This window comes from Oryctolagus cuniculus, chromosome 10 (assembly GCF_964237555.1).
Source record: "Oryctolagus cuniculus chromosome 10, mOryCun1.1, whole genome shotgun sequence".
Taxonomy (NCBI): Eukaryota; Metazoa; Chordata; class Mammalia; order Lagomorpha; family Leporidae; genus Oryctolagus; species Oryctolagus cuniculus.
Window position 1 is genome coordinate 100,335,704 of NC_091441.1, and position 27,052 is coordinate 100,362,755.

The following is a 27,052-nucleotide window of genomic DNA, read 5'->3' on the forward strand; positions in this document are numbered from 1 at the left end:
TCTCTCTCCCCCGCGTGTGTGTCACTCTGCCTGTCAAATAAATAAATTGCAAAAAAGCCTTTTTACCTTTATCTGTTATACTAATGCTTTTTACATAGAACTTCTGTAAGTAAAAAAATAATTTTTTTTTAAAGTTATACCATCACCTCCAGCGGCCGGCCACCTTTCCTCTGCCATGTACTCCTCTACCAACACAGATCTCAACAGGCACTTCTGGTCTTGGAAATAAGCATCTACATGCACACATGAAATGCCTGTCTACAAAGGGAGTGATGGGTTCTACACCTAAAGGAGATGGTTATCCTTTGTATACTGTGAAAGTGATGATTAACAAATAGGAAAGACCACCATTCACATAAAAAGATAAGTTCCTAATCTCAAAAATCTTCAAATAGATAACTATTACATAATATGAAAGATAACAAACATATCCCATTATTTAGAGGACATTGGGTAAAGTCCAAGAAGCTCTGTGTAGTGCTACTGCCTAAGATGGTTTGTGTCCTTCCCAAAGTTGAGTCACTCGTGTCTCCTGGAGTAGAGACTAAAAGCACTTCAATGAATTTCCTTTGAATTCCATGATTCCTGTTCACGGCCTTATTGCATTTACCTTGTCCATCAGGCCTACTACAGGTCAGCTTCCCTTTTGAGTTGTGAACTCCTTTGATAGCAGGGTTGTTGCCATAACTAATACTTGCATGATTGGTTTGTATTTTTTGTTTCTCATTTAGTATATGTTACTTAATGATTTTACCTTTTTTTTTTTTTTTAAGATTTTTATTTATTTGAGAGGCAGACTTAGAAAGAGAGAGGAAGAGAGAGAGAGGTCTTCCATCCACCAGTTCACTCCCCAAATGGCTGCAATGGCTGGAGGTGGACTGATATGAAGCCAGGAGCCAGGAGCTACCTCGAGGTCTCCCACATGGGTGCAGCAGCCCAAGGAGTTGGGCCATGTTCCACTGTTATCCCAGGCCACAGCAGAGAGCTGGATTGGAAGTAAAGCAGCTGAGACTCAAACTGGCGCCCATATGGGATGCCGACACCACAGACAGCAGCTTTACCCACTGCGCCACAGCGCTGGCCTCAATGATTTTATCTTAAAAGTGAAAGCTCTTTCTCTCTCTCTCTCTCTCACTGTCTACCTGGCCAAAAAAAAAAAAAAAAGGCTCTTTATAGGAAATTTAGAAGATAAAAATAGAATAGAAAGTAATTCAGCTATAATCTAATTACCAGGAAATAGTCTTCCATTTCTTTTTTCATGCTTTACTATTGAGATCAGACCCCTCATCCAAATTTTAGTTCCTATGTCAAAACTGATAATATGACATGTACACTGAAAGAATGTGGGGGCAGGTGTTTAGCACAGCAGTTAATGAGCCAGTGGATGGAAGATCTCTCTTTGTCACTGTCTCTGTCTTACAAATAAAATGAAAAAAATTTTTTAATATAAAAAGGTTTATTTATTCTATGATGAGGCTTTTTGAGGCAAGCAGGGCAGACTCCTAAGTAGATCTAAAAGTGACTTGAGAGCAGGGACAGATGATGTACTTAGGATTTTCTGGTGATCCAAAGGTAGGACTGGGTGAGAATTCTCTTACAAATGCACTGTCACAGAAAGGAGGGAGCACCCAGTCTTAGCAGCTTACCCAAATGTGGGGCAGAAAAGGAAGGGTAAATGGAGTGGTGGGGTTTGAAATCTGTCAACAGTAAAACATCTAAACATTTGCACACATGCATATACATATGTATTTATTTTACATTGGATAATATATTGTGTGATCTAAGTTTTTAAATCTGTTTTAAGCATTTTGCCACATAATATTATTCTAGGTCAGCACTTTTTTGAAAAGATGTATTTTATTTATTTGAAAGACAGAGTTACAGAGAGAGGTAGAGACAAGAGAGAGGTCTTCCATCTGCTGGTTCACTCCCCAGATGGCTGCAACGGCCGGAGCTGTGCCGATCCAAAGCCAGGAGCCAGGAGCTTCTTCCAGGTCTCCCATGCAGGTGCAGGGGCCCAAGGGCTTGGGCCATCTTCTACTGCTATCCGAGGCCATAGCAGAAAGCTGGATTGGAAGAAGAACAGCCAGGACTAGAACCAGCGCCCATATGGGATGCCAGGGCTTCAGGCCAGGGCTTTAACCTGCTGTGCCACAGCGCCGGCCCCCTAGGTCAGCACTTTTTATAAATTATTTGAGAGGCAGAGAAACAAAGAGAGCTCTCATCTGCTGGATCACTCCCCAGATTCCTGTGACAGCCAGGGCTGGGCGAAGGCCTGTGTCAGGAACCAGGGACTCAGTCTAGCTCTCCCATGTGGGTGACAGCGATCCAAGTACTTGAGCCATCACTGCTGCCTCCCCAGCATCTGCATTCGCAGGAAGCCAGGGTCACCAGAAGCAGAGATAAAACCCAGGTGCTCCAGTATGGGACACTGGCATCCTAATGTCTTAACCACTAGACCAGACACTTGTCCTTGTTATCATTTTTAATGGCTGCATAATATGGATATAACATTTATTTGACCTATCCCCTACTGTTAGCAAATTAAATTATTTGTAATTTTTGCTGCTGTGACACATAAATATTTGTTTAGCAGTTCTTACAACTGAATCCTTTTCATTGTCTTTGACTTTCATTTGTAATGACTAGCATGAAATTGCTGTGTCAAGTGATCTCTTTAAGCATTTGCTGTATGTTCTTAATTATCTTGTAGAAACTTTGAAAAGTTCCCATTTGCATTAGTGGTGTGTGAAAAGTACCTGCTTCTTAAAATATTTGTCAGTGCTGGATATTTTTCTTTACCAGTTATTACCAGTCAATAATACAGAAAATTTTATTATTCATTTTTATTCATTGCATCCTAATTTTCAATAGGCTATGAAAGAAAAGCCATACAATGATTTCAATACCTGCAGTAAAAGTACTTGAAAAATTAAACACCTTTTCTTCTTGTAATGAGGTTGTTCACCAAACTGGGAATAGGAAGGACCTTTCCAAATCTTTCTAAAGTCATTTTTTAAAAAGTTTTTTCCAAAGAAACCTTGCATTTTTTAAAGATTTATATATTTTTTAAAAAAGATTTATTTATTTATTTGAAAGTCAGAGTCACACATAGAAGGAGAGGCAGAGAGAGAGAGAGAGAGAGAGAGGTCTTCCATCCGATGATTCACTCCCCAGTTGGCTGCAATAGCCAGAGCTGCGCTGATCCAAAGCCAGGAGCTGGGAGCTTCCTCTGGGTCTCCCACATGGGTGCAGGGGCCCAAGGACTCAGGCCATAGCAGAGAGCTGGATCGGAAGTGGAGCAGCTGGGCCTTGAACCGGCGTCCATATGGGATGCCGGCACTTCAGGCCAGGGTGTTAACCCACTGTGCCAGAGCGCTGGCCCCTAAAGATTTATTATTCATTTATTTGAATGACAGAGTTACAGAGAGAGGTAGAGACAGAGAGAGAGGCCTTCTATCCTCTGGTTTACTCCCCAGATGGCCACAACGACTGGAGCTGCGCTGATCTGAAGCCAGGAGTCAGGAGCTTCTTCTGGGTCTCCCATATGGGTACAGGGTCCCCATCTTCTACTGCTTTCCCAGACCATAGCAGAAACTGGATCGGAAGAAAAGCAGCCAGGCCTAGAACTGGCGCCCATATGGGATGCAGACACTTCAGGCCAGGGCTTTAACCCGCTGTGTCACAGCACCGGCCCCGAAACCTTGCATTTAAGGATATATAGCCTTCATGCATTTCGTAAGTACAGCTTTAGGAATATAATGATTCTTCCCACCATGCCTGCCCTCCCACCCACACTCCTACCCACCACTTCCTCCCTCTCCAATTCCCTGTCACATTCCACACACACACACACACACACACACACACAAAACTTCCTCAGCAGTCAAGACAAGTGCTATTCAAAATCTTTGTATCTTGAAGTTAATTTCACTGATTTTTTTTTTAAATGTAATTAACTTTAAAGAAGCACCCAAGAATTATACTTCTTTTGGGAGCACTTAGACATAATTATAGTACAACTCTTTGAGGACAGAGGTCCTGCATAGGAAGTTAGTGCACAGTGACTCCTGTTGTTAATTTAACAATTAACACTCATATATGATGTCAGTGATCACCCAAGGCTCTTGACATGAGCTACCTAGGCTGTGGAAGTCTTGAATCCACAAACTCTGTTAGTATTTAGACAAGGCCATAAGCAAAGTGGAAGTTCTCTCCTCCCTTAAGAGAAAAGTGCCTCCATCTTTGATGACCACTTCTTTCCACTGGGGTCTCACCCACTGAGAGCCTTCATGTGGGACATGTTTTTGCCACAGTACCTTAGCTTTCCTTGCTTGAAATTCTCTCGTGCGTTTTTCAGCCAGATCAGAATGCCTTATGGGCTGATTCTGAAGTCCGAGTGCTACTCAAAGTGGTTGTCATCCTATGAGTCTGCTGTATGGACTGCTTCCCATGTTGGAGCATTCATTCCTTTTTAATTCTACTTTATTATTATTACCAGACACTTAATCTTACCTATATGATCACTTTAACACTTAAGATGGTATTTTTACCACCCAGCTTAAGGGGATTTGGGGCCCCCATGGCAAGTTTTTAAACTGTACCCTTAGAAGTAAGTCCATAGGAATGTATGCTGAACTGTACAGCTTTATAGTTACAAACTTCATACACTTCATATTTACAACTCTTCCTAAAGGCATTTATGAAAAGCCTATAGCTGGGCTGGCATTGTGGCGTAATGGGTAAAGCTACTGCCTGCAATGCTGCCATCCCTTATGGGTGCTGGTTCGAGTCATGGCTGCCCCACTTCCAGTCTAGCTCCCTGCTAATGTGCCTGGGAAAGCAGCTGAAGATGGCCCAAATCCTTGGGCCCTTGCACCCACATGGGAGACCAGGAGAAGCTCGTGGCTCCTGGCTTTGGCTTAGCCCAGCCCTGGCCATTGGGGACATTTGGGGAGTGAACCAGATGAAAGATTTCTGTTTCTTTCTCTCTCTAACTCTGACTGCAAATAAAGAAATAAATCTTAAAAAAAAAAAAAAAAGCCTACAGCTAACATCATACTTAATGAGGAAAGATTGAACGTTCTCCTTTAAGAGTAAAATAAGATATAAGACAAAGAAGTCTGATTGCATCACTTTTAGGCAGTATTGTACTAGAGGACCTAGCCAACTTGGCAAAGCAAAGGAAGGAAGGAGAGAAATGAGAGAGGGAAGGGAGAAATCAAAATATACAGATTGGAAAGGAGCAAATAAAACTCTGTTTATCAGTGATGTGATCTATGTAGAAAGTCCAAAGAGTGCTATAAAAACTACTAGAACAAGTAGGTTTACCAAGGACATAGGATACCTAGACAGATAGAAAAATTTGCTACATTTCTATATCCTAAGAAAATTCTGTTGGAAATCCCCTATAATATTTTATAATATCCTGCTAATTCTTAATATTTGTTATCAAGTATAATTAATGAAATTGTTTCCTGTCTTTCTTCTAGGGGAACCTATGACATTTTGGTTACAAGAGATAATCAAACACGCTCTGTTGGTCAGTATGATAATCGTGGCAGTTTTGGAGAGCTAGCTCTGATGTACAACACCCCAAGAGCTGCTACCATTGTCGCTACTTCTGAAGGCTCCCTTTGGGGACTGGTGAGTGAGAGAAATGATTTCTCCTGCATGGCACAATTTAAATTCCCCATATTTCTGGATTTCTTACCTTGGTTTGTTTATACTGTGTTTTATAGCCAGTTATCTGAAAGACATTGTAACAGGTCTTACACATTTGTGTTTCTCCATATCTGTAGAATGATTTGTCAACAAACTGTTTAAGTTGCACAGACAAGTCTTTTTCTTTTAACTCATTGTTTAAAATTATGTATTTATTTATTGTTTTACTTGAAAGATTAGTGCAAAAGAGAGAGATCTTCTATCCCATAATTCACTCCCCAAATGCCTGCAATAGCCAGGACTAAGCCAGGCTGAAGCAAGGAGCCCGAAACTCAATCTGGATCTTCTGTGTAGATGGCAGCAGTCCCCGTACTTGAGCCATTGTCTGCTTCTCAGATGCCCGTTAGCAGGAAGCTAATCGGAAGTGGAGAAACTGAGGCGCACACTAAGTGTTCTCCCATGGGGATGAGAGCGTCCCAAATGACAACCACTGTGCCATGGGTCTGCCCAAGACTGGATCTTCTAACCTCACAGTAGTATGCAGCTCTTGTCACATGTTCTGTTTATGAAAATCCTCTCTGGACAAATGGAGAAAAGAAAGGATAACTCTTCATAGAAGAATCAGCTTACAAAAATAAGTGTCACAGAAAGCTTTGCCAGTGGTGTTTTCTATCTCTACGTGGCCCAAGGCCAGCTTTTAACTTTTCTCTATGTCCAGACATCTACTTTTTTTTTTTTTTTTTTAAGATTGTTTATTTGAAAGTCAGAGAGAGAGAGGAAGTAGAGAGAGATAAATGTCTTCCATCTGCTGGTTCACTCCCCACGAGGTCACAACAGCCAGGGCTGGGCCAGGCTAAAGCCAGGAGCCAGAAGGTTCTAGTCTCCTGCATGGGTGCAGGGGCCCAAGCACTTGGACCATCTTCAGCTTCTTTCCCAGGCACACTAGCAGGGATCTGAATTGGAAGTGGAGTGGCCCGAACTTGAACCGGAGCCCATATGGGATGCTTAACATGCTATGCCACAGTACCAGCCCCCAGACATATACTTGTTCATTGGTCCATGCCAGTAGAGTTAGATTACCAGAAAGGCTAATGTCCATATTCCAAGAAATGGAAGCTTTCCAGAATGTCTTTACACTAAGGCATAACACTACTCTGATCTCTATATTCTGTTATACTTGACTCACCTGATTTCCTTTAGCATCAAGTTATATATTTAAAATGCATAACTCTTCCATCATTTTTTAAAATTTTTTTAAATAATTATGTTATTTATTTGAAAGAGTTACAGAGAGAAGTACAGCCAGAGAGAGAGGTCCTCTGTTCTGCTGGTACACTTCCCAAAGTGACCACAACCATCTTAAACAAAATAATCAAACTCTTGTACAAATTCGGGATTTTACTTTTAAGATATTTCAATATCTGCAATAGTTTGTTTTGGTTGACCTTATAAGCAGAATTAAACCCATGCCATAGAATTACTGACATACTTTCTCAAACGACATTTTAAAAACATGAAAAAAGACTTTAATATGATGTAGTGATTTTTTATTTATTTATTTATTTATTTTTATTTTTTGACAGGCAGAGTGGAGAGTGAGAGAGACAGAGAGAAAGGTCTTCCTTTTTTTTGCCATTGGTTCACCCTCCAATGGCCGCCGCAGCCAGCGTGCTGCGGCCGGCGCACCGCGCTGATCCAATGGCAGGAGCCAGGTGCTTTTCCTGGTCTCCCATGGGGTGCAGGGCCCAAGCACTTGGGCCATCCTCCACTGCACTCCCTGGCCACAGCAGAGAGCTGGCCTGGAAGAGGGGCAACTGGGACAGAATCTGGCGCCCTGACCGGGACTAGAACCCGGTGTGCCGGCGCCGCAAGGCGGAGGATTAGCCTAGTGAGCCGCAGCACTGGCCGATGTAGTGATGTTAAATTAGGAGTGCTCTTGAGGGCAAGTCGTTGGACACTTCTTGGGACATCCACATCTCATGTGAGAGTGCCCAGGTTTGAGTCCCACCTCCTGCTAATGTCACGCTAGGAGGCAGCAGTTGATGGCTTTAGTAGTTGTGTCCCTGCCACCCATATGAGAGACCTGGATTGAGTTCATAGCTCCTACCTTCAGCCTGGCCCAGTTGCAGCCCCAATTTTTCAGGAATTTGGGTCGTAAAGCTCAGATGAGGGAAAATTAAGAGACTGTCACCAGGAGGCCTATCCTAAAAGAAAGACTAATAGAAGCCGAAAGGAAACAATAAAGAAGGAAATTTGGAAGATAGACATAAAGAAAAAACAACAGAAAATGAAAATATGGGTAAGTATAAAAGACTATCCCCTTGGCCGGCGCTGCGACTCAATAGGCTAATCCTCCACCTTGCGACGCCGGCACACTGGGTTCTAGTCCCAGTCGGGGCGCCAGATTCTGTCCCGGCCGCTCCTCTTCCTGTCCAGCTCTCTGCTGTGGCCCAGGAGTGCAGTGGAGGATGGCCCAAGTCCTTGGACCCTGCACCCGCATGGGAGACCAGGAGAAGCACCTGGCTCCTGGCTTCGGATCAGCATGGTGCGCCGGCCACAGCGCACCGGCCGCAGCGGCCATTGTGGGGTGAACCAACGGAAAAGGAAGACTTTTCTCTCTGTCTCTCTTTCTCTCTCATTGTCCAATCTGCCTATCAAAAAAAAAAAAAAAAAAAAAAGACTATCCCCTTGAGGTTTCTAAATTTTGTTGAAGGATTGAAATAAGAATTATGATATTATCTGCTATTATTACCTATTCTCAATGTATATAGGAAAATATTTAAGATAATTATACTGTAAAGGGGAGAATAAGGCGGCCTAAATGGAAATAAAGCTTTTACAATTAAATTAGTAAGTGTTGACACCAGTACAGTGAGTTACACGCGTGTAATCTAATACCTAGAACAACCACTAAAACATCTATACAAAGAGATGTACTTAGAAGCTCTGTAATTCAAGTAGAACTATAAAAATTATTCAGATAACTTACAGGAAGGCAGTAAAAGTGAAACAAAGATTTAAAAAACCAGGGGAATTGAGCAGGCATTTTTTCTTGAAGTTTAGGTGCCACTTAAGACTCCCACAATTCGTGTTCAGTCCCTGGGTTTAATATTTAGCTGTGACTCTAGCTTCCTGCTTGTGCGGATTTTGGCCTCGAGTAGAAGACCTGGATTGAATTCCCAACTCATGCCTTCAGTTCAGCCCCTTGTAGCCATTGTGGTGATTTGGAGACTGGACTGTTGAAAAGAGGAGAGATTATATTAATATCAGATAGAATAGGCATCAGAGTAAAGAAAATCACAGGGCCAAAATAAATATATAATAATGAAAGGGCCAGGGGCCAGTGCCGTGGCATGGCAGGTTAAACCCCAGCCTGCAGCGCCAGCATCCCATTTGGGCACAGGTTCCAGTCCTGGATGCTCTACTTCTGATCCAGGTCTCTGCTATGGCTGGGAAAGCAATGGAAGATGGCCCAAGTCCTTGGGCTTCCGCATGGGAGACCTGGAAGAAGCTGCTGGCTCTTGGCTTCAGTTCAGCTCAGCTCTGGCCGTTGAGGTCATCTGGGAAATGAACCAGCGGATGGAAGACCTCTCTCTTTCTCTCTCTCTCTCTCTCTCTCTGTAACTATGTCTTTCAAATAAATAAAAATTAAAAAAAAAAAAAAGAAGAAGAAAGGACTATTCTACCAAGAAGATACAGCAATTGTAAATACACATACACACCAAATAATAGTTCCAAAATATGTAAAGCAAAAACTGATAACATAGAAAAGAAAAGCAGACATCCACAGTTACAGAGGATGGAGATTTCAACACCCAGCTGTCAACAGTTGTTGAAACTACCAGACGGAAAACTAGCAATGATACAGAACTTAACAACATGAACTAGCAAATCCCCATGGCGTGGTGCTCCTCACTAGCCCTCTCTGAAAATTCTCCTATGACTTCTGCCCTAGTTTTCTTCTTCCTATGCTTATCCTTTGAAGTTTTTTCTTCCTTTCCCTGCTGTCTTTTTTTTTTTTTTTTTTTTTTTTTTTTTTTTTGACAGGTAGAGTTATAGACAGAGAGACAGAGAGAAAGGTCTTCCTTCCATTGGTTCACTTCCCAAATGGCCCCCATGGCCGGCACTGCACCGATCTGAAGCCAGGAGCCAGGAGCTTCTTCCTGGTCTCCCATGTGGTTGCAGGAGCCCAAGCACTTGAGCCATCCTCCACTGCCCTCCCAGGCCACAGCAGAGAGCTGGACTGGAAGAGGAGCAACCAGGACTAGAACCTGGCATCCATATGGGATGCTGGCGCTGCAAGGCAGAGGATTAACCAAGTGAGCCACGGCACCGGCCCCTCCCTGCTGTCTTAATTAAGGCCAATAACCCATCAGGATGCTCTTCTGCTTTTTGTTCTGCTTCATTCACTTGCTTCACAATGTCAGACTCTCCCAAAGCTTGAGTACCACTTCTAGAAAAGTTGCTCCCAGAGGATCCTCTCCAGCCGGACTTCTTCACTCATGCCTGGGAAGACCTTGGAAATGCCTAATGAAGCTAAGGCCAGGTGGACTGGGTATTGTCACTGAGTTTCTCCACTTGGATCCTGTATTCCTTCTTTGACAGGGAATAGCTGCCACTGTGGGCACTAGTCAGTTTCTGCTCCTGCTCGAGTGGAGGTCAGTAGAAGCTTCCCTAAGGAACGCTTGTAGTTACAAGAGGGGGTGGCACTCCTTTTCTTTTCAAACTTTCAGGTGGTTTGCTTGCCTCTGAGCACCTGCTGTCTCTGAAAGTTCACCTGCAGTGCCCCACTGGGAGCTCTCCAAAGGCTGAGTTGGTGTCTGGTGCTGTTTTGTTGTTATTGTTGTTGTTGTTTTTAACCTTCCATAGCTACAAGAATTGGCCTTGCATGATATGAATAGAGAGTTCTGGGAAGTGTGTGAAAACATGCATAGGAGGGATTGGAAAATGAATGGATAAATCTGCAGGATACTCTGGGATTGGCTATGTGGTACAGTGACTTAAGCTGCCTCTTCAGACACTGACATTCCATGTTGGATTGTGCTTGTTGGAGTCCCAGCTACTTTGCTTCTGATTCAGATTCCTGCTACCTGGAAAGGTAGCGAATGATGGCCCAAGTACTTGGGTTCCTGCCACCCACATGGGAAACTTGCATGGAGTTCCAGATCCTGAGTCAAGCCCCAGCCTTAGAAAGCATTTGGTAACTGCACCAGCAGACAGAAGATCTTTTCCCTCCTCTCTCTACTTCTTTATCACTCTGCTTTTCAAATAATTTTTAAGAGATATCTGTTGTTTTTCTCCTTAGATAGAAATGCAACTTGCTATTGAAATTATTATAATATTTGTAACATTATAAATGGATTTATAAATATTATTTTTTGACATGCCTATTCAAGCATAAGGAAAGGGGCTTTATAATTCTCATTTTCTGTCTTAATTGTTCTCTTTCCATAACATTCCTGGCCTAGATTGGCCAATATTCCAAAGTATAAAAGTAACATTTTAAATAATACATCTTTATCCTCGACTTCAGAAAATCCATGGTAGATGATGCAGCCACAACAGAGCGACTAGAGATTGAATGGCTCGTTCCAAGTATATTGGGGGAAAATGGGACAGAATCTGCCTAAGTACCAGAAAGCAGACCTTATTTGTACAGCCGTGTAAGTAGGGAGAGTAGGATTCTACCACTGCCCACACTAGGAGTGTAGGTGACTTCTCTGTTTATGTGGGTGAAACGTGGCACAGGATAGGACCTGGGAATTCTACAGCTGATAGAAAATGAGCCAGTGAAGTCCATTCAGATGTTGCGCCCAGTTGTCTGTTATGTGCTGTCTTTACCCCACAACCGCTCCAGCATCAGGAACCTACAGTGAAATAGGCCCTTACTCCCTTGCTGCTGCTTTACTTTTCCAGCCTTTAGGGTATTTTTATAGTTTCCAAAAGAAAACTTTCCATTCTTGACAGCCTGTGTAGGAAAAAGGAATAGCTAACTTGGGTCCAAATGACTGTTCACCCATTTAGAAGCCTGAGACTAAGCAGTTAACATTTTCCTGTCCATGTGTCTCTCCCCACCTATGTTCACACGTGTCTGAAAAGTGCCTGGCTCTAGGTAGCTCTGATTTACTGTCTCCTAATCAGAATCCATGACTTTACTGGGGTCAAGGTACCTTTTATATGTCTGCCTTCCATTTTGAGTATCCTCCCCTATCTTTTCATTAATTTAAAACTACTCATCCTTCAGATCCCAAATTTATATTTTTGCTACAAAACTGTCTTCAATCATTCCTGCTTACTGTGATCTCCCTCCCATCTCAAATTCTTGTGATGCTTGCCTTCTGTAGCTTCACCTAGTGTATTTCATATGCTGCCTTGAACTGTAGACTCTTTATTCCTGTGTGTTTTGTGTTGTCTCATGATTAAGATGGTGAAGTCCTTGTACTCAAGAACCATCTAGTTTTTTATTCCTTCCTTTTTTTGGAAGGCTGTCTTTTTTTTTTTTTTTTTTTTTTTGACAGGCAGAGTGGACAGTGAGAGAGAGAGACAGAGAGAAAGGTCTTCCTTTTGCCGTTGGTTCACCCTCCAATGGCCGCCGCGGCCGGTGCGCTGCGGCCGGCGTACCGCGCTGATCCGATGGCAGGAGCCAGGAGCCAGGTGCTTATCCTGGTCTCCCATGGGGTGCAGGGCCCAAGCACCTGGGCCATCCTCCACTGCACTCCCTGGCCACAGCAGAGAGCTGGCCTGGAAGACGGGCAACCGGGACAGAATCCGGCGCCCCAACCGGGACTAGAACCTGGTGTGCCGGCGCCGCTAGGCAGAGGATTAGCCTAGTGAGCCGCGGCGCCGGCCGGCTGTCTTTTGATTTTAAACAATGACTGTGAGCTCCCCAATGTTTGATTGGGAATTCTTTGTTTTGTGGTCTGTTTGTGACCCACAGGTGGCACCCATTGAACACTAGATAGCAAGCAGCAGTGTGTCGGGCATTTGTCTGGCTTAGGCTACAAGTCTTTTTCTTCCATTGACTACTCTGGAATTGAAGTATCATTAAACACTCAGTTGACACAATAACTTACATAATCTAACAATTGACGTGTCCCAGTTAACTAAACCGTGGACATTGTCTTACACAGGCATTTACTAGATTTTTCATTTTCTTTCTTATAGGACCGGGTGACTTTTAGAAGAATCATAGTGAAAAACAATGCAAAAAAAAGGAAGATGTTTGAATCGTTTATTGAGTCTGTGCCCCTCCTTAAATCACTAGAGGTAAAATCTATTTGAGTAAGAGTCTTTTTATGGTGGGGAGAGAGAAGCTATCTGTTACTAAGTTTTCAAATCATATTATTCTAGCCCATTTCTGTGTTGTATAAGTAGTGTAACTTTCAGTTAAGGTCTTTTCCTTATGATTTGTGTGTCTGTTGTTTCAGGTATCGGAACGAATGAAGATTGTGGATGTCATCGGAGAGAAGGTCTATAAGGATGGAGAACGCATAATCACTCAGGTAAGCAGAGGCCCTGCCCAGCTCCTTTCCTGAAGTCACCACTTGAAAACAAGCACATCACTTTTGTCTCTTAAGATGTCTGTGAGTTCCCAACAGTGGGAGCTCACGTTGGAGGAACTAGGTCGTAGCTCCTGCAGAGTGCTTTGAAGCCTGCTGATGGTCCATCTGATTGACTGATGTAGATCTCTTGCTTCCATTCACTTTTTTTTTTTTTTAGCTTCTTATGTTCTTTTTTTTTTTTTTTTTTTTTTTTTTTTTTTAAGAGAGAGAGACTTTTTTTTTGGTTACTATTATTTTATTTGAAAGGCAGAGTTAGAGAGAGACAGAGAGGTCCTGCAATGCTGGTTCACTCCCCAGATGGCCACAATGACCAGGGCTGGGCCAAGCAGAAGCCAGAAGCCCAGAGCTGCTTCTAAGTCTCTCACATAGGTACAGAGGCCCAAGCACTGGGCCATCTTCAGTTGCTTGCCCAAGCGCATTAGCAGGGAACTGGACTGAAAGTGGAGCAGCCTATAATCCTCCGCCTGTGGCGCTGGCACACCAGGTTCTAGTCCCGGTCGGGGCACCAGATTCTGTCCCGGTTGCTCCTCTTCCAGGCCAGCTCTCTGCTGTGGCCAGGGAGTGCAGTGGAGGATGGCCCAGGTCCTTGGGCCCTGCACCCGCATGGGAGACCAGGAGAAGCACCTGGCTCCTGGCTTCGGATCAGCATGGTGCGCCGGCCGCAGCACACTGCCAGAGCGGCCATTGGGGGGTGAACCAACGGCAAAGGAAGACCTTTCTCTCTGTCTCTCTCTCTCTCTCACTGTCCACTCTGCCTATCAAAAAAAAAAAAAAAAAAAAGTAAAGTGGAGCAGCATAGACTTGAACCAGTGCCCATATAGGGTTGCTGGCATCACCGGCAGTGGCTTTGCCCACTGTGCCATGGCACATGTCCCATTTTCTACCTTTTCTATGTTTGAGACAAAGATATCTTCTGAGCTAATCCCAACATATAGCAAAATCCTTGTCTTCAGTGATTAACCAGATCTGTAAGATAACTTCCATGTCTTTTTTGTGCCTTTTTCTCATATTATTTTGGATACTGTAAGAATTATCACACGGTGAACTGGGCAGTTATAATAAGTGCTATCTAATAATTTTCTTCATCTGCTGTTTGTTTTTTGTCTATTTATTTATTTGTTTGAAGGGCAGAGAGAGACAGAGATCTTCCATCGATTATTTCACTCCCAAAATGCCCACAACAGATGCAAGGGCAAAGCCAAGAGTCTGGAGCTCAATCTGGGTCTCCCATGTGGGTGGCAGGGACCTGACTACTTGAGCCATTACCACTGCCTCCAAGGGTGCAGATTCACTGGAAGCTGGAATCAGAAGTGGAGCTAGGACTCAAACCTAGGCACTCTTGATAGGGAATAGAGGCATCTCAAGTGGTGTCTTTACTACTACACCAAATGCCCATGTTTGCCTTTTTAATTGTGTGTAACTAGTAGTGGAGACTTTTCCAGATAAAAGCTTCTCTGGCATTCTGACAAGAGCACTGGGGGTTATCTGCTTGGTCTGGGTTGGAAGTTATGCTTATCCTGGAACCCAGTGCTGGGAATAAGAGAAGGATAGCTTAAGATTCATCAGGCCCGAGTTCCTAGCCCCTGGGTGCTGTGGGCAGAATTGGCCCCACCAGAATCATAAGGACTAATCAGACTTATCATAAAATAGGAGAGAGAGGGAAGCTCCCACTGGAAGTGGTAAAGAACTAACAAAAATGTAGTCTAATCTTAAGTGACATCTCTGAATGTCTGTTTTCTAGTTGCTGTTCATTCTCAGAATTAGAATTGATTTGATTGTATAAGCAGTAAGATAGACAGGTAGGACCAGGCAGGAAATGATAAGCAGTGAAACAAAAGGAGCACGGGAATGACGGCGAGAACATAGGAAAGAAAGTAAATCCATGTGGTCCCACTGAGGAAATGCCGTTTGAGCTGGACTTAAAGAAGTGTAACTTCAGCAGTTGAGATCAGAGAAGTCTCTCCGGGCAAGAGAATGTGAAGCACAGGTCGCAGATGGATGTGCATTTCGGGACAGGTGTCTTGGCATGGGAAGAATGCAGGGCTGAGTTGCAGAGATGGGAGATGTTAACTGATCACATTTGTTTCTGAATCTAAAATGCTTTAAGCAATTTCAGAGTCCTCCGTTTTGTTCTGAAAGTTCTAGGCCTGTGTCTCTCACAGTGGATTTTCAGAAATTACATCAGGAGATATGAGAAGTCTAGTGTTTTCTGGGATATCTGTGCCCTTGAAGGTAGGAATGCTAAGTAGTGGCTCAGAATGGACATAAATTAAGATGATACTCACTGGTGGGTGTTTGGCACAGTAGTGGAATGCCACTTGGGAAACCTGCATACCATATTGGAGTGCCAGGTTTTGAGTCCTGGCTGCACTTACAGTTCTAGCTTTCTGCTAACGTATCCCCTAAGAGGCAGCAAATGATGGTTCAAGTACTTGGATCTCTGCCATTCATATGAGAGACTTGGACTGAGTTCCGGGCTCCTGGTTTGGACCTGGTCCAGCCCTGGATGTTGGAGAATTTTGGGTACTGAACCAGTGAATACAAGATTCTCTCTCTTTCTCTCTCTCTCTCTCGCTCTCTCTGGCTCTCTCTCTGGCTCTGTCCTATCTCTCTGTGTGTGTCTATTTCTCTGCCTTTAAAATTAAGCATAAATAATAAATTTTTAATGATGATGCCCAGCTTATTATGGGCCCCTTTTGGATTTACTGTTTTCATTTATTTGAAAGGCAGAGTTACAGAGAGATCTTCCATCCTCTGGTTCATTCTGCAAGTGGCAGCAACAGCCAGGTCTGGGCCAGGCCAAAGCCAAGAGCCAGAGGTGTTTTCTAGGTCTCCCATGTGGGTGCAGGGTCCCGAGTATGTAGGCCATCTTCTGCTGCTTTTCCCAGGCCATCAGCAGGGAGCTGGATTTGAATTGGAACAGCCTGGTCTGGAACCAGAGGATAGGCCCCTTTTAGACCTAGAGTTCTCAGAATATAAGGTCTCAGGACCAGTAGCATCAGCGTCATCTGGGAATGCTAGAAATCATTACAAATGCAAGTACTTGAACCCTGCTCCAGACATACATACTGAACCAGAAACTCTGTTTTATGTTGCTTGCTTTATTCAGCTTTGTTGCAGGACATGTGTGTGTGTGTGCGCGCACGTGGGTATATGTGTGTTTGTGTTTAAAGATTTACTTTTTTTTTTTTTTTTTTTTTTGACAGGCAGAGTTAGTGAGAGTTAGTGAGCGTGCTGTGGCTGGTGTGCCACGCTGATCCGAAGCCAGGAGCCAGGTGCTTCTCCTGGTCTCCCATGGGGTGCCGGGCCCAAGCACTTGGGCCATCCTCCACTGCACTCCCAGGCCACAGCAGAGAGCTGGACTGGAAGAGGAGCAACCAGGACAGAATCCGGCACTCTGACCGGGACTAGAACCCGGGGTGCCGGCGCTGCAGGCGGAGGATTAGCCTAGTGAGCCGCGGCACTGGCCTAAAGATTTACTTATTTGAAAGGCAGAATGACAAAGAGAAAAAGAGATCTTCCATCCACTGATTTACTCCCCAAACGGCCTAAAAGCTAAGTCTGGGCCAGGCCAAAGCCAGGAGCTGGAACTCTATTTGGGTCTCCCATATGGGTGGCAGGGGCCCATCTTTTGCCACTTTTTAGATAAATTAGCAATGAGCTAGATGGGAAAAAGATCAACTGGGACTCAAACCAGTGCTGCCATATGGGATGCCAGCATTGCGAGTGACAGCTTAACTTGCTATGCCACAGTGCTGGCTCCATGCAATATATTTTCTACAATAAAATTATCAGATTTAAGCATACCATTGGGCCAGCACTGTGGCTCACTAGGCTAATCCTCCGCCTTGTGGCGCTGGCACACTGGGTTCTAGTCCCAGTCGGGGCACCGGATTCTGTCCTGGTTGCTCCTCTTCCAGTCCAGCTCTCTGCTGTGGCCTGGGAGTGCAGTGGAGGATGGCCCAAGTGCTTGGGCCCTGCACCCCATGGGAGACCAGGAGAAGCACCTGGCTCCTGCCATCAGATCAGCGCGGTGCACCAGCCACAGCACGCTGGCCGTAGTAGCCATTTGCGGGGTGAACCAATGGAAGGAAGACCTTTCTGTCTGTCTCTCTTTCTCTCTCACTGTCTAACTCTGCCTGTCAAAAAAGAAAAAAAAAAAAGCATACAATTGGAAGAGCTTTGTAACCATCCCCACAATCATGTTTATAACATTCCCATCACCCATACAGTTCACTCATTTATATTTGCGATCAGTACCCTCTCCCACACCCTCATGCCTGGAAACCACTAATCTGCTGTGTATCACTGTGGAAATTCTTTTCTGTAATTCCATATGAATGAAATTATGTAGTACATATTATAATAATGTAACAGGTAGGCTTCTGTGTCTGGCTTCTTTTATAAATACTTTAGATTGATCTATATTGTTTGTATCAGGAGACTGCTCCTTTTTGTTTCTTTCTTTGTATGAGTATACCATGATTTGTCTTCCCATTCACACAGAGAGGAACATTTGGTTTCTTTTCAGTTGAACAAATATGAACAAAGCTGCATTTAATATTTACGTATATGTCATTATGTGGACATATGTTTTCATTACTGTTGGATAAATACTAGGAGTGGAATTGCCGAGTCATATGGTGAATGTACGAGCTTAATTTCATAACACGTAGCCAAATTGCTTTTTTTTTTTTTTTTTTTTTTTTTTGACAGGCAGAGTGGATAGTGAGAGAGAGAGAGACAGAGAGAAAGGTCTTCCTTTTGCCGTTGTTTCACCCTCCAATGGCCGCCGCGGCCGGCGCACCGCGCTGATCCGATGGCAGGAGCCAGGAGCCAGGAGCCAGGTGCTTTTCCTGGTCTCCCCATGGGGTGCAGGGCCCAAGCACCTGGGCCATCCTCCACTGCACTCCCTGGCCACAGCAGAGGGCTGGCCTGGAAGAGGGGCAACCGGGACAGAATCCGGCGCCCCGACCGGGACTAGAACCTGGTGTGCCGGCGCCGCTAGGCGGAGGATTAGCCCAGTGAGCCACGGCGCCGGCCCCCAAATTGCTTTTAAAAAAGGTTGTAGAGCTATGGTTTACTGGGTAAGGCCGCTGCCTGCAGTGCTGGCATCCCATATTGGCACCAGTTTGAGTCCCGGCTGCTCCACTTGCTATCCAGCTCTCTGCTATGGCCTGGGAAAGCAGTGGAGGATGGCCCAAGTGCTTGGGGCCTTGCACCTTCATGGGAGACCCAGTGGAAACTCCTGGCTCCTGCCTCAGATTGGCACAGCTCTGACCATTGCGGCCATCTGGCGAATGAACCAGCAGAAGACTGTCTCTCCCTCTCTCTCTGTCTCTGCCTCTGTCTCTCTCTCTCTCTCTCTCTCTCTGTAACTCTGCCTTTCAAATAAATAAATAAATCTTTAAAAATGGTTGTATCACTTTGTATTCTCAATTGCAGTATATGAGAATCCAAAATGAGCTGTATCTTCAACAATATTGGTATTAATTTTTTGTTTTTGAGCTTAGAGTAGTTAAGTAGTGGTAGGTATGAAGTGGTATCAGTGTGACTTTGCATTTACTTAATGTCTAATTATGTTGCGTGTCTTTACCTGTGATTCCTCTCCATCCATATATATATATATATTTTTTTTTTGTGTGTGTGTGTGTGTGTGTGTGTGATGTATCTTTGTAGATCTTTTGCTCTTTAACCTGGGTTGTTTTGCCATTTTTCCTACTGGATAGGTTTCCTAGTCTGCCTTGTCTAGGAGTTCTACAAAGCTGTAACAGCCAATTTAGATGGAATATCCATCACCGGACAGCCTGAAAGACAGGAAATGTTCCAACTCAGCCAGGGTTTTTTTAAGAGGTGTTTTTTTTTTTTTTTTTTTTTTTTTTTTTTAGATTTATTTGTTTACTTGAGATGCATAGTTAGAGAGAGAGAGAGAGAGAGAGAGAGAAAGGTCTTTCATCCACTGGTTCACTCCCCAAATGACCATAATGGTTGGAGCCGAGCCCATCCGAAGCCTGTAGCCAGGAGCTTCTTCTGGGTCTCCCATGCAGTTGCAGGGGCCCAAGCACTTGGCCATCTTCTACTGCTTTCCTTGGCTATCAGAAGGGAGCTGGATCTGAAGTAGAGCAGCCGGGACTTGAACCAGTGTCCATCTGGGATGCCAGCGCCACAGGCAGATGCCTAACCTAATATATCACAGCACCAGCCCCCCGAGCAATTTCATGAGGTTGGATATATAAAAGAGTACATCATTTCAGATGCCACAAAGATGAACTGTTCTCAGCTATGATGTCATCATACAAGGTTTTAAGTTTTGTCTTTTTGTTTATGCGCTCCCCTAATTCTTTCTAGTGAGGTATTGGCAATTAATAATATTAAATGAACCAAAGTCTGTTCTTTGTCCAGAGGAAGAAAGCTATTTTCCAGCCAGCCTTTTCCCCCGGTATGTCCTAGATGGCATCCTTTCCCATCCCCTCTGAACCCTGAGCCCACCAGCCGTTCCCCCTTCCTCCTAGGGCAAAGGAGCATCTGAGGATACACAGCAATGAATTGGGGTACTCATAATAGCCTAGTTTATTAGTCTTCTTTGTCAGTGAAAACAAACTGTACACATAAAGTGCTCACCAAAGTGCGTGCTAGGAATAAGCACCCAGTTACATTAGCAGATTCTGTATCAACTCCCTTTTCATTCTTAGCCCTGAATCATTTTTTTTGTTCTGGAAACATAACTGAGTCTCTCCTGTGCTCAGAGCACAAACCTCCTCTCGCTTTGTTTTCACTCCTGCTATTAGTAGCCTTTCTGGGAACTTTCAAAGAGTAGTCTGATGATATGGGCTTGAAAAAGCCAGACACAAAAGAGAATATATTATTCCATTTATATGATGTTGAGGACCAGCCAAAACTAATCTATAAGGATAGGAATCAGATACGTTTACCTTACCTTGCTGGTGGAGTGATGGTGACTTTGCGATCTTTGGAAGGAGCTTTTTGGAGGATGGAAGTATTTTCTGTTTTGCTTAGGAAGTGTTAAACTGACATACATAAGAATTCATCAGGCTATAACCTTGAAATTCCAGCACTTATGGATGTTAGGGGTCGGTGCTGTGGTGTGGCAGATAAAACTGCTGCTTGTGATGCCAGCATCCTAAATGGGCGCTGGTTCAGGTCGCAACTGCTCTACTTCTGATCCAGCTCTCTGCTGTGGCCTGGAAAGCAGTGGAAGATGGTCAAAGTGTTGGGCCCCTGCACTGGCATGGGAGACCTGGAGGAAGCTCCTGGCTCTTGGCTTCGGTTCAGCACAGTTCTGGCCGTTGAGGCCATCTGGGAAGTGAACCAGCGGATGGAGAATCTCTTTCTCTCTTTCTGCCTCTGCCTCTCTGTCACTCTGCCTTTCATATGAATAAATAAATCTTTAAAAAGTTATGGATGTGCTACATCTATTTAAACAAAAAGGCTCAGGCACCCTCCTTCACCACCTGTCACTTTTACGAATCTTCCTGCCCCTCACTACCCTCTCTGTGGTCATCAACATGCTTCCATGTGTTTGAGCTTTCTTCCTGTTGACTTCTTGGCCGTATTGCACACTGCTGACATCTTCCTTCATGAAGTTCCCTTCTTGAACCTATAAATACCTCTCCCTCTTGGTGACCCCCTCTGTCCCTCCTCAGTTTCTTTCATGACTCCCCATCCTTCATCATCCTATCATGCAGCTGTTTGTGTAATGCTAGACTTCATGATTTGGCTCTGCTGGATGTCGGGTAACTACTCAGCATAAGAGGCACAGAATGCACAGGCATCCCTTTTTAAAGCTATAGTTTTCACACATTTGGGACAGCTAGGTGTACTGGGACTGGATTAATTCGGGAATATCAGTTTCAGTTGTATATGATGCCCATTTGGGACTCAAAAGACATCTATGAATGCTCAGAAGTATGGGATCTCACTGAAGACATCAGACCTATACAGAGTTGAGAGTACATGATTGACATTGAACTATCTGGTGTAGACGGACATTGCTCCAGAAGATGTTAACAGTGTGGGCTCAAGAGACTGCAGTGTGGCTGAAAGCCTCTCCTCCTGTATCTGCCTGCCTTTCACCTCTCCCCGCCTTTGCTCAGATCTCTCAGGGAAGCTCTGTTGTATACAGTTGCCAGCCCCTCCCCCAGTACTCAGATCCTGCATTACCTACTATTCTTTCCATGTAGCCCTTACCCCCTTCCAACACAACAGTAATTTACTGATTCATTATCTCTGTTGTTTATAGTTTGTTTACCCTCCAAGACTGTGAATTCCACAAGTGTAGGAATATTTGTTTTGTTCACTGATAAAACTGGATGAATGTTTAGCACATAGTAAGTACTTAGTAAATTATTTATTGAGTTACCTGAATAACTGGTTCAGCCAGGTGGTTTAAAATCAAAGTAAGTTGGGTTGGCATTGTGGCATAGCAGGTAAAGCTGCCGCCTGCAATGCTGGCATTTCATATGGGCGCCATTTTGAGTCTGGCTGCTCCACTTCTGATCCAGTTCTCTGCTAATGGCCTGGGAAAAACAGGGGAAGATGGTCTAGGTGCTTGGGCCCCTACTATCCATGTGGGAGACTCAGAGAAAGCTCCTGGTTCCTAACTTTGGCCTGGCCTAGCCCTGGCCATTGCAGCTATCTGGGGAGTGACCCAGTGGATGAAAGATCTCTCTCTTTGTCTGTCTGTCTGTCTGTCTGTCTCTGTTAATTCTGACTTTTGAATGATAAATAAAACTTTAAAAATAAAATAAAAACAAGCAAATGAAAGCCTGAGATTCTTAAGTTGCATCGAAGCACTTCCCTCACTGAGGCAGAGCCTTGCAGATAAAACTGTCTTCTTTTTTTCTAGTGTTTATTTATTCGTGTGAAAGGCAGAGTGGCACAAAGAGACAGAGAGATCTTCCATCCTCTGGTTTACTCTCTAAATGTCCACAACAGCTAGAGCTGGGCCAGGCCAAAGACAGGAGCCCAGAACTCTAACTGGATCTCCCACATGAGTAATAACAACCCAAGTACTTGAGCCATCATCTGTTGCCTCCCAGGATGAATTAGCAGGAAACTAGATCAGAAGCAGAGCAGCCAGGACTCAAATTGACATTCCAGTTTGGGATGTGGATATCTCAGTTTAACCTGCTGTGCCATGACACTTACTCCATGCTGTCCCTTGATATCTGTTTGATGATCAAGATTATCCCCAGACCTGTACTCCAGGAGTAGTCAGGAGTCAACTTTACCTACAGGGAAAGACAAAGTGAGACAGATCTTTCATGCTCCTGTTCACTACCCAAATGGCTGTAATGGTAAAGGCTGGGCCAGGTCAAAGCCAAGAGCCAAGAGCTTCATCTGTCTCCCATGTGGGTACAGGGGCCCAAGTATGTGGGCCATCCTCCACTGCTTTCCTAGGCACATTAGCAAGGAACTGGATTGGAAGTGGTGCCGCATCATAGGCAATGGTTTAATGCTGGCCCCATGTCTACAGCAGTCTTTTTTTTTTTTTAATTGATTTCATGTTTAATAATTACAGTCACTGTGCCCCTTCTCCCCCTGCCCAGGCAGTAGCAGGGGTGGTGCAAGGGCTGAGGCATATGCCCCCAACAGCAAGGACGGCAGTCCCAGAATTATTTTCAGAAAATGAAAAAGGAGCCCAGGGACAGGTGGTACTACAGCTGTCTTGACTACTGTCCTTGTCATACTCTTCAACATATGACCAACATGAGTATTCAGAAATGCAATGCTCTGGGGGCCAGAGTTGTTCTGTAGCCCATAAAGCCACCACCTGCAACACTGGCATCCCATGTGGGTATCTGTTCAAATCCTGGTTGCTCTACTTCTGATCCAGCTCCCTGCTAACACCGGGGAAGGAAGCAGAAGATGACCCAAGTGCTTGGGCTCCTGCACCCACATGGGAGACCTGGAGGAAGCTTTGGTCTGGCCCAACCCTGGCTATTGTGGCCATCTGGGGAGTGAACCAAGTGATGGAAGATCCTCTCTCTGCCTCTGCCTCTGCCTCTGTCTCTCTGTAACTCTGCCTTTCAAATAATAATAAAAAAATACTAATAAAATAAATAAATACAAATTAGAGCTCTGGCAATGAGGAAAGGATGTATTGCTGTGTTCCTCTTCAGTACTCTTTATGACTGAGCTTACCTCTCTTTTTTCAGGGTGAAAAGGCTGATAGCTTTTACATCATAGAATCTGGGGAAGTGAGCATTTTGATTAAAAGCAAGGTGAGTTTATATGCACTAGTGTGCCAGCGAAGATCTAGGTGTCACCTGTACACACAGAAAGTAATAGTTTGCTTTAAATAATGTGAAATTTGTCTACGGCATATCACCCTGAATGCACCCAGTCTCATCTAATCTCAGAAGCTAAGCAGGTTCGGGCCTGGCTAGTACTTGATTGGGAAACCACCTGGGAATAATGTGAAATGTGTTTATCTTGTCAAACCATCTTTATTGTTTGAGGTACAAGACCAACAAAGATCCTATATTTAAACCCATATATTGGTAGAAATTTAATGTATTTCTTTTTGTTTCTTCTGCTTTTGCCTTTGTTATGTAATTGTTGATACAATTTTTTCATACAAAGCAAAATAAAAATAGAAAACCTGTGATGGAAAATATGTAGTTAAAAAATATGAGTGTTAAAAATGAAGTTAGTTTCCTTTTCAGAGTCCTGCCAGGGTAGAGCTCTAGGACAGTTGTTATGATGGCCATTTGATGAATGGGGATATGAAAAACAATGACCTAAAAATGGAAGGAGTGATTCTTACTAGCAAATCTGTCATCATTAGATTTCTCTGTTTTTTGCTTTTGTCCTGTGGAAACTATATTTAGCTACCTATAACACTAACTCTCTATAGGATAAAATTTTTTTTTTTTTTTTTTTATTTTTTTTGACAGGCAGAGTGGACAGTGAGAGAGAGACAGAGAGAGAAAGGTCTTCCTTTGCCGTTGGATCACCCTCCAATGGCCGCCGCTGCAGCCGGCGCACCGCGCTGATCCGATGGCAGGAGCCAGGAGCCAGGTGCTTTTCCTGGTCTCCCATGGGGTGCAGGGCCCAAGCACCTGGGCCATCCTCCACTGCACTCCCTGGCCATAGCAGAGAGCTGGCCTGGAAGAGGGGCAACCGGGACAGAATCCGGCGCCCCAACCGGGACTAGAACCCGGTGTGCCGGCGCCGCATGGTGGAGGATTAGCCTATTGAGCCACAGCACCGGCTTATAGGATAAAATTTTTATAAAATACATTTAGTGGGCCAGCGCTGTGGCTCAGCAGGTTAACGCCCTGGCCTGAAGCGATCTGTTTCATATTGGTTTGAAGTTTCTATGTTCTTACAATTTTTGGACTACTGATATATGTGCATTTCTCACTCTCTCTCTCTCTCTCTCTCTCTCTTTTTTTTTTTTTTTTTTTTTTTTGACAGGCAGAGTGGACAGTGAGAGACAGAGAGAAAGGTCTTCCTTTTTTTTGCCATTGGTTCACCCTCCAATGGCCACCACGGCCGGCACGCTGCGGCCAGCACACCGCGCTGATCCGAAGCCAGGAGCCAGGTGCTTCTCCTGGTCTCCCATGGGGTGCAGGGCCCAAGGACTTGGGCCATCCTCCACTGCACTCCCGGGCCACAGCAGAGAGCTGGCCTGGAAGAGGGGCAACCGGGACAGAATCCGGCACCCCGACCGGGACTAGAACCCGGTGTGCCAGTGCCGCGAGGCGGAGGATTAGCCTAGTGAGCCGCGGCACTGGCCTATGTACATTTCTCAAGTATTCACTGACACCTACTGTGATCACAGCATAATGCTAGGTTTGTAGGAGCAGCAGTGGCATTAACTGGGGAGTTGAAGGACTTGTCAGAAATGCAGCCTTGGACTCTGTCTCAGTTCTGCTGAGTCAGAATCTGCATTTTAAGCAAGCTGACGTGTGTGTGACAGTGTGATAAGTGCTCTTCTGGAGAGGCAACTGAGCGGATATGAATATATCTGCATTTCCAGAGAATGCCACAGAAATTGAAAAGATAGCATTGGCTCAGATGCAGCACATCAACTTCAAGTCAGGACAGAAGTATGGGAGAAGGAAAGGTCAAGCCATGTAAACTAGTTGTGTTTACTTTTAAAAATAACCCCTGGGCCAGTGCCGCGGCTCACTAGGCTAATCCTCTGTCTTGCGGTGCCGGCACACCGGGTTCTAGTCCCGGTTGGGGCGCCGGATTCTGTCCCGGCTGCCCCTCTTCCAGGCCAGCTCTCTGCTGTGGCCAGGGAGTGCAGTAGAGGTTGGCCCAAGTCCTTGGGCCCTGCACCCCATGGGAGACCAGGAGAAGCACCTGGCTCCTGTCATCGGATCAGCGCGGTGTGCCGGCCACAGCGTGCCGGCCGCGGCGGCCATTGGAGGGTAAACCAACAGCAAAGGAAGACCTTTCTCTCTGTCTCTCTGTCTCTCACTGTCCACTCTGTAAAAAAAAAAAAAAAAAAAAAAAAACTAAAGAGAAACAATAATCTTTCCACCTATAAATATAACATTAAAGTAGTTCTTAAAGGTGAGATTAGTAAATTCCAAATAATTTTTTACTTAAAGTATTGTTTAGCTTAACAGATTTTGCTGCAAATAATAGGAAACTCTAGATAGCAAATACAATATAGTTTTTATTTTAAAATTTCATTACCTAACTCTTGAAAAATGTGAAGGGCCCTAACTTAAGTGCTACAGATAGCATGTAAAAAGAAATTTTGTCACTGTCAAGTGTTTTCTGGGAAAAGTAGAGTCTCCAAGTAGCCCAGGGTTATGACTTACTACTCAAGAGAAGCATTGTCATCATTTAAAAAGATCTTATCTTTTCCACTGTGTCTCAGACGTCAGCATCTCCCAGAGGAGAATATACAAGAATACTTCAAAAAGTTCTTGAAAAATGGAATTAACATATAAGTTCATTTTCATGCAACAAAAAAAAATGTTGGAATCCATGGATAACTTTTTCGTAACATGCATTTTTCCATGAACTTTTTGGAGGCCCATAATAGAATCATCCTCAAAAAATGGACTTTACCTTACCCTTTGAAGATACTTGGCCATTACCTGAAAGATGTTAGTACTTGAGTGGAGCCCCAGAGAGAAGCTTACTCATCTGATTAAACCATACTCCTGAGATTAGTCCATGGAGTTTCACATGGTAAAAGTTTCCAAAGTGCATTCCTCGGTAATTGTGTGGAGTGTGCTGGGAAGGTAATGTGAATGTGTGCGGCTGAAGTCAGCCTGACCATGTTCTCTACTGCTACAGACTAAATCAAACAAGGATGGTGGGAACCAGGAAGTTGAGATTGCCCGCTGCCATAAGGGGCAGTACTTTGGAGAGCTTGCACTGGTCACCAACAAACCCAGAGCTGCTTCGGCTTATGCAGTTGGAGATGTCAAATGCTTAGGTAAGAAAAATCCTTTATACGGTGATAACTTTTTTCCTAACATGCAGTGTATTTTTCCATCTGTAAGCCTTGACTTACTCCACGAGCTCTCACTCACTTCTAGTTGTAGAGAGTTTGTGGGAACAGCCAGATATGGGTGAATAGATTGTTTCTGAGAACATTTCTGAACATTAAATATAGCCTGTGAGTAAGACAGACGTACAGGTTTCAGGCCGTATGAAAAGAGCAGTAATGGAGGCAGGCACTCCGGGCTGTTGGAGAACAGCTGCTGCTGGGCTCTGCAAAGTGTCGAGTGTGGATGACACTGTTCTGTTGTGTACCCATAGAAATAGCCCTTTTTCCATGTGTGCATATCCCAAAGTGTGACCCCTGTGGGTACCTTTAGAAAGAAGTTCAT

General features: G+C 44.3%; 1 protein-coding gene across 2 annotated transcripts in view; it reads left to right on the forward strand.

The window, feature by feature from the left end:
• PRKAR2A (protein kinase cAMP-dependent type II regulatory subunit alpha) overlaps positions 1-27,052 on the forward strand; it is a 73,117-nt gene that overhangs the window by 42,256 nt on the left and 3,809 nt on the right. For both annotated transcript variants that reach the window (XM_002713397.4, XM_051852472.2), the window contains 5 exons: positions 5,493-5,646; positions 12,829-12,930; positions 13,092-13,166; positions 23,405-23,470; positions 26,514-26,655. In XM_002713397.4, coding sequence (XP_002713443.2) covers positions 5,493-5,646; positions 12,829-12,930; positions 13,092-13,166; positions 23,405-23,470; positions 26,514-26,655 — 539 coding nt within the window. The remainder of the gene's footprint in view (positions 1-5,492; positions 5,647-12,828; positions 12,931-13,091; positions 13,167-23,404; positions 23,471-26,513; positions 26,656-27,052) is intronic.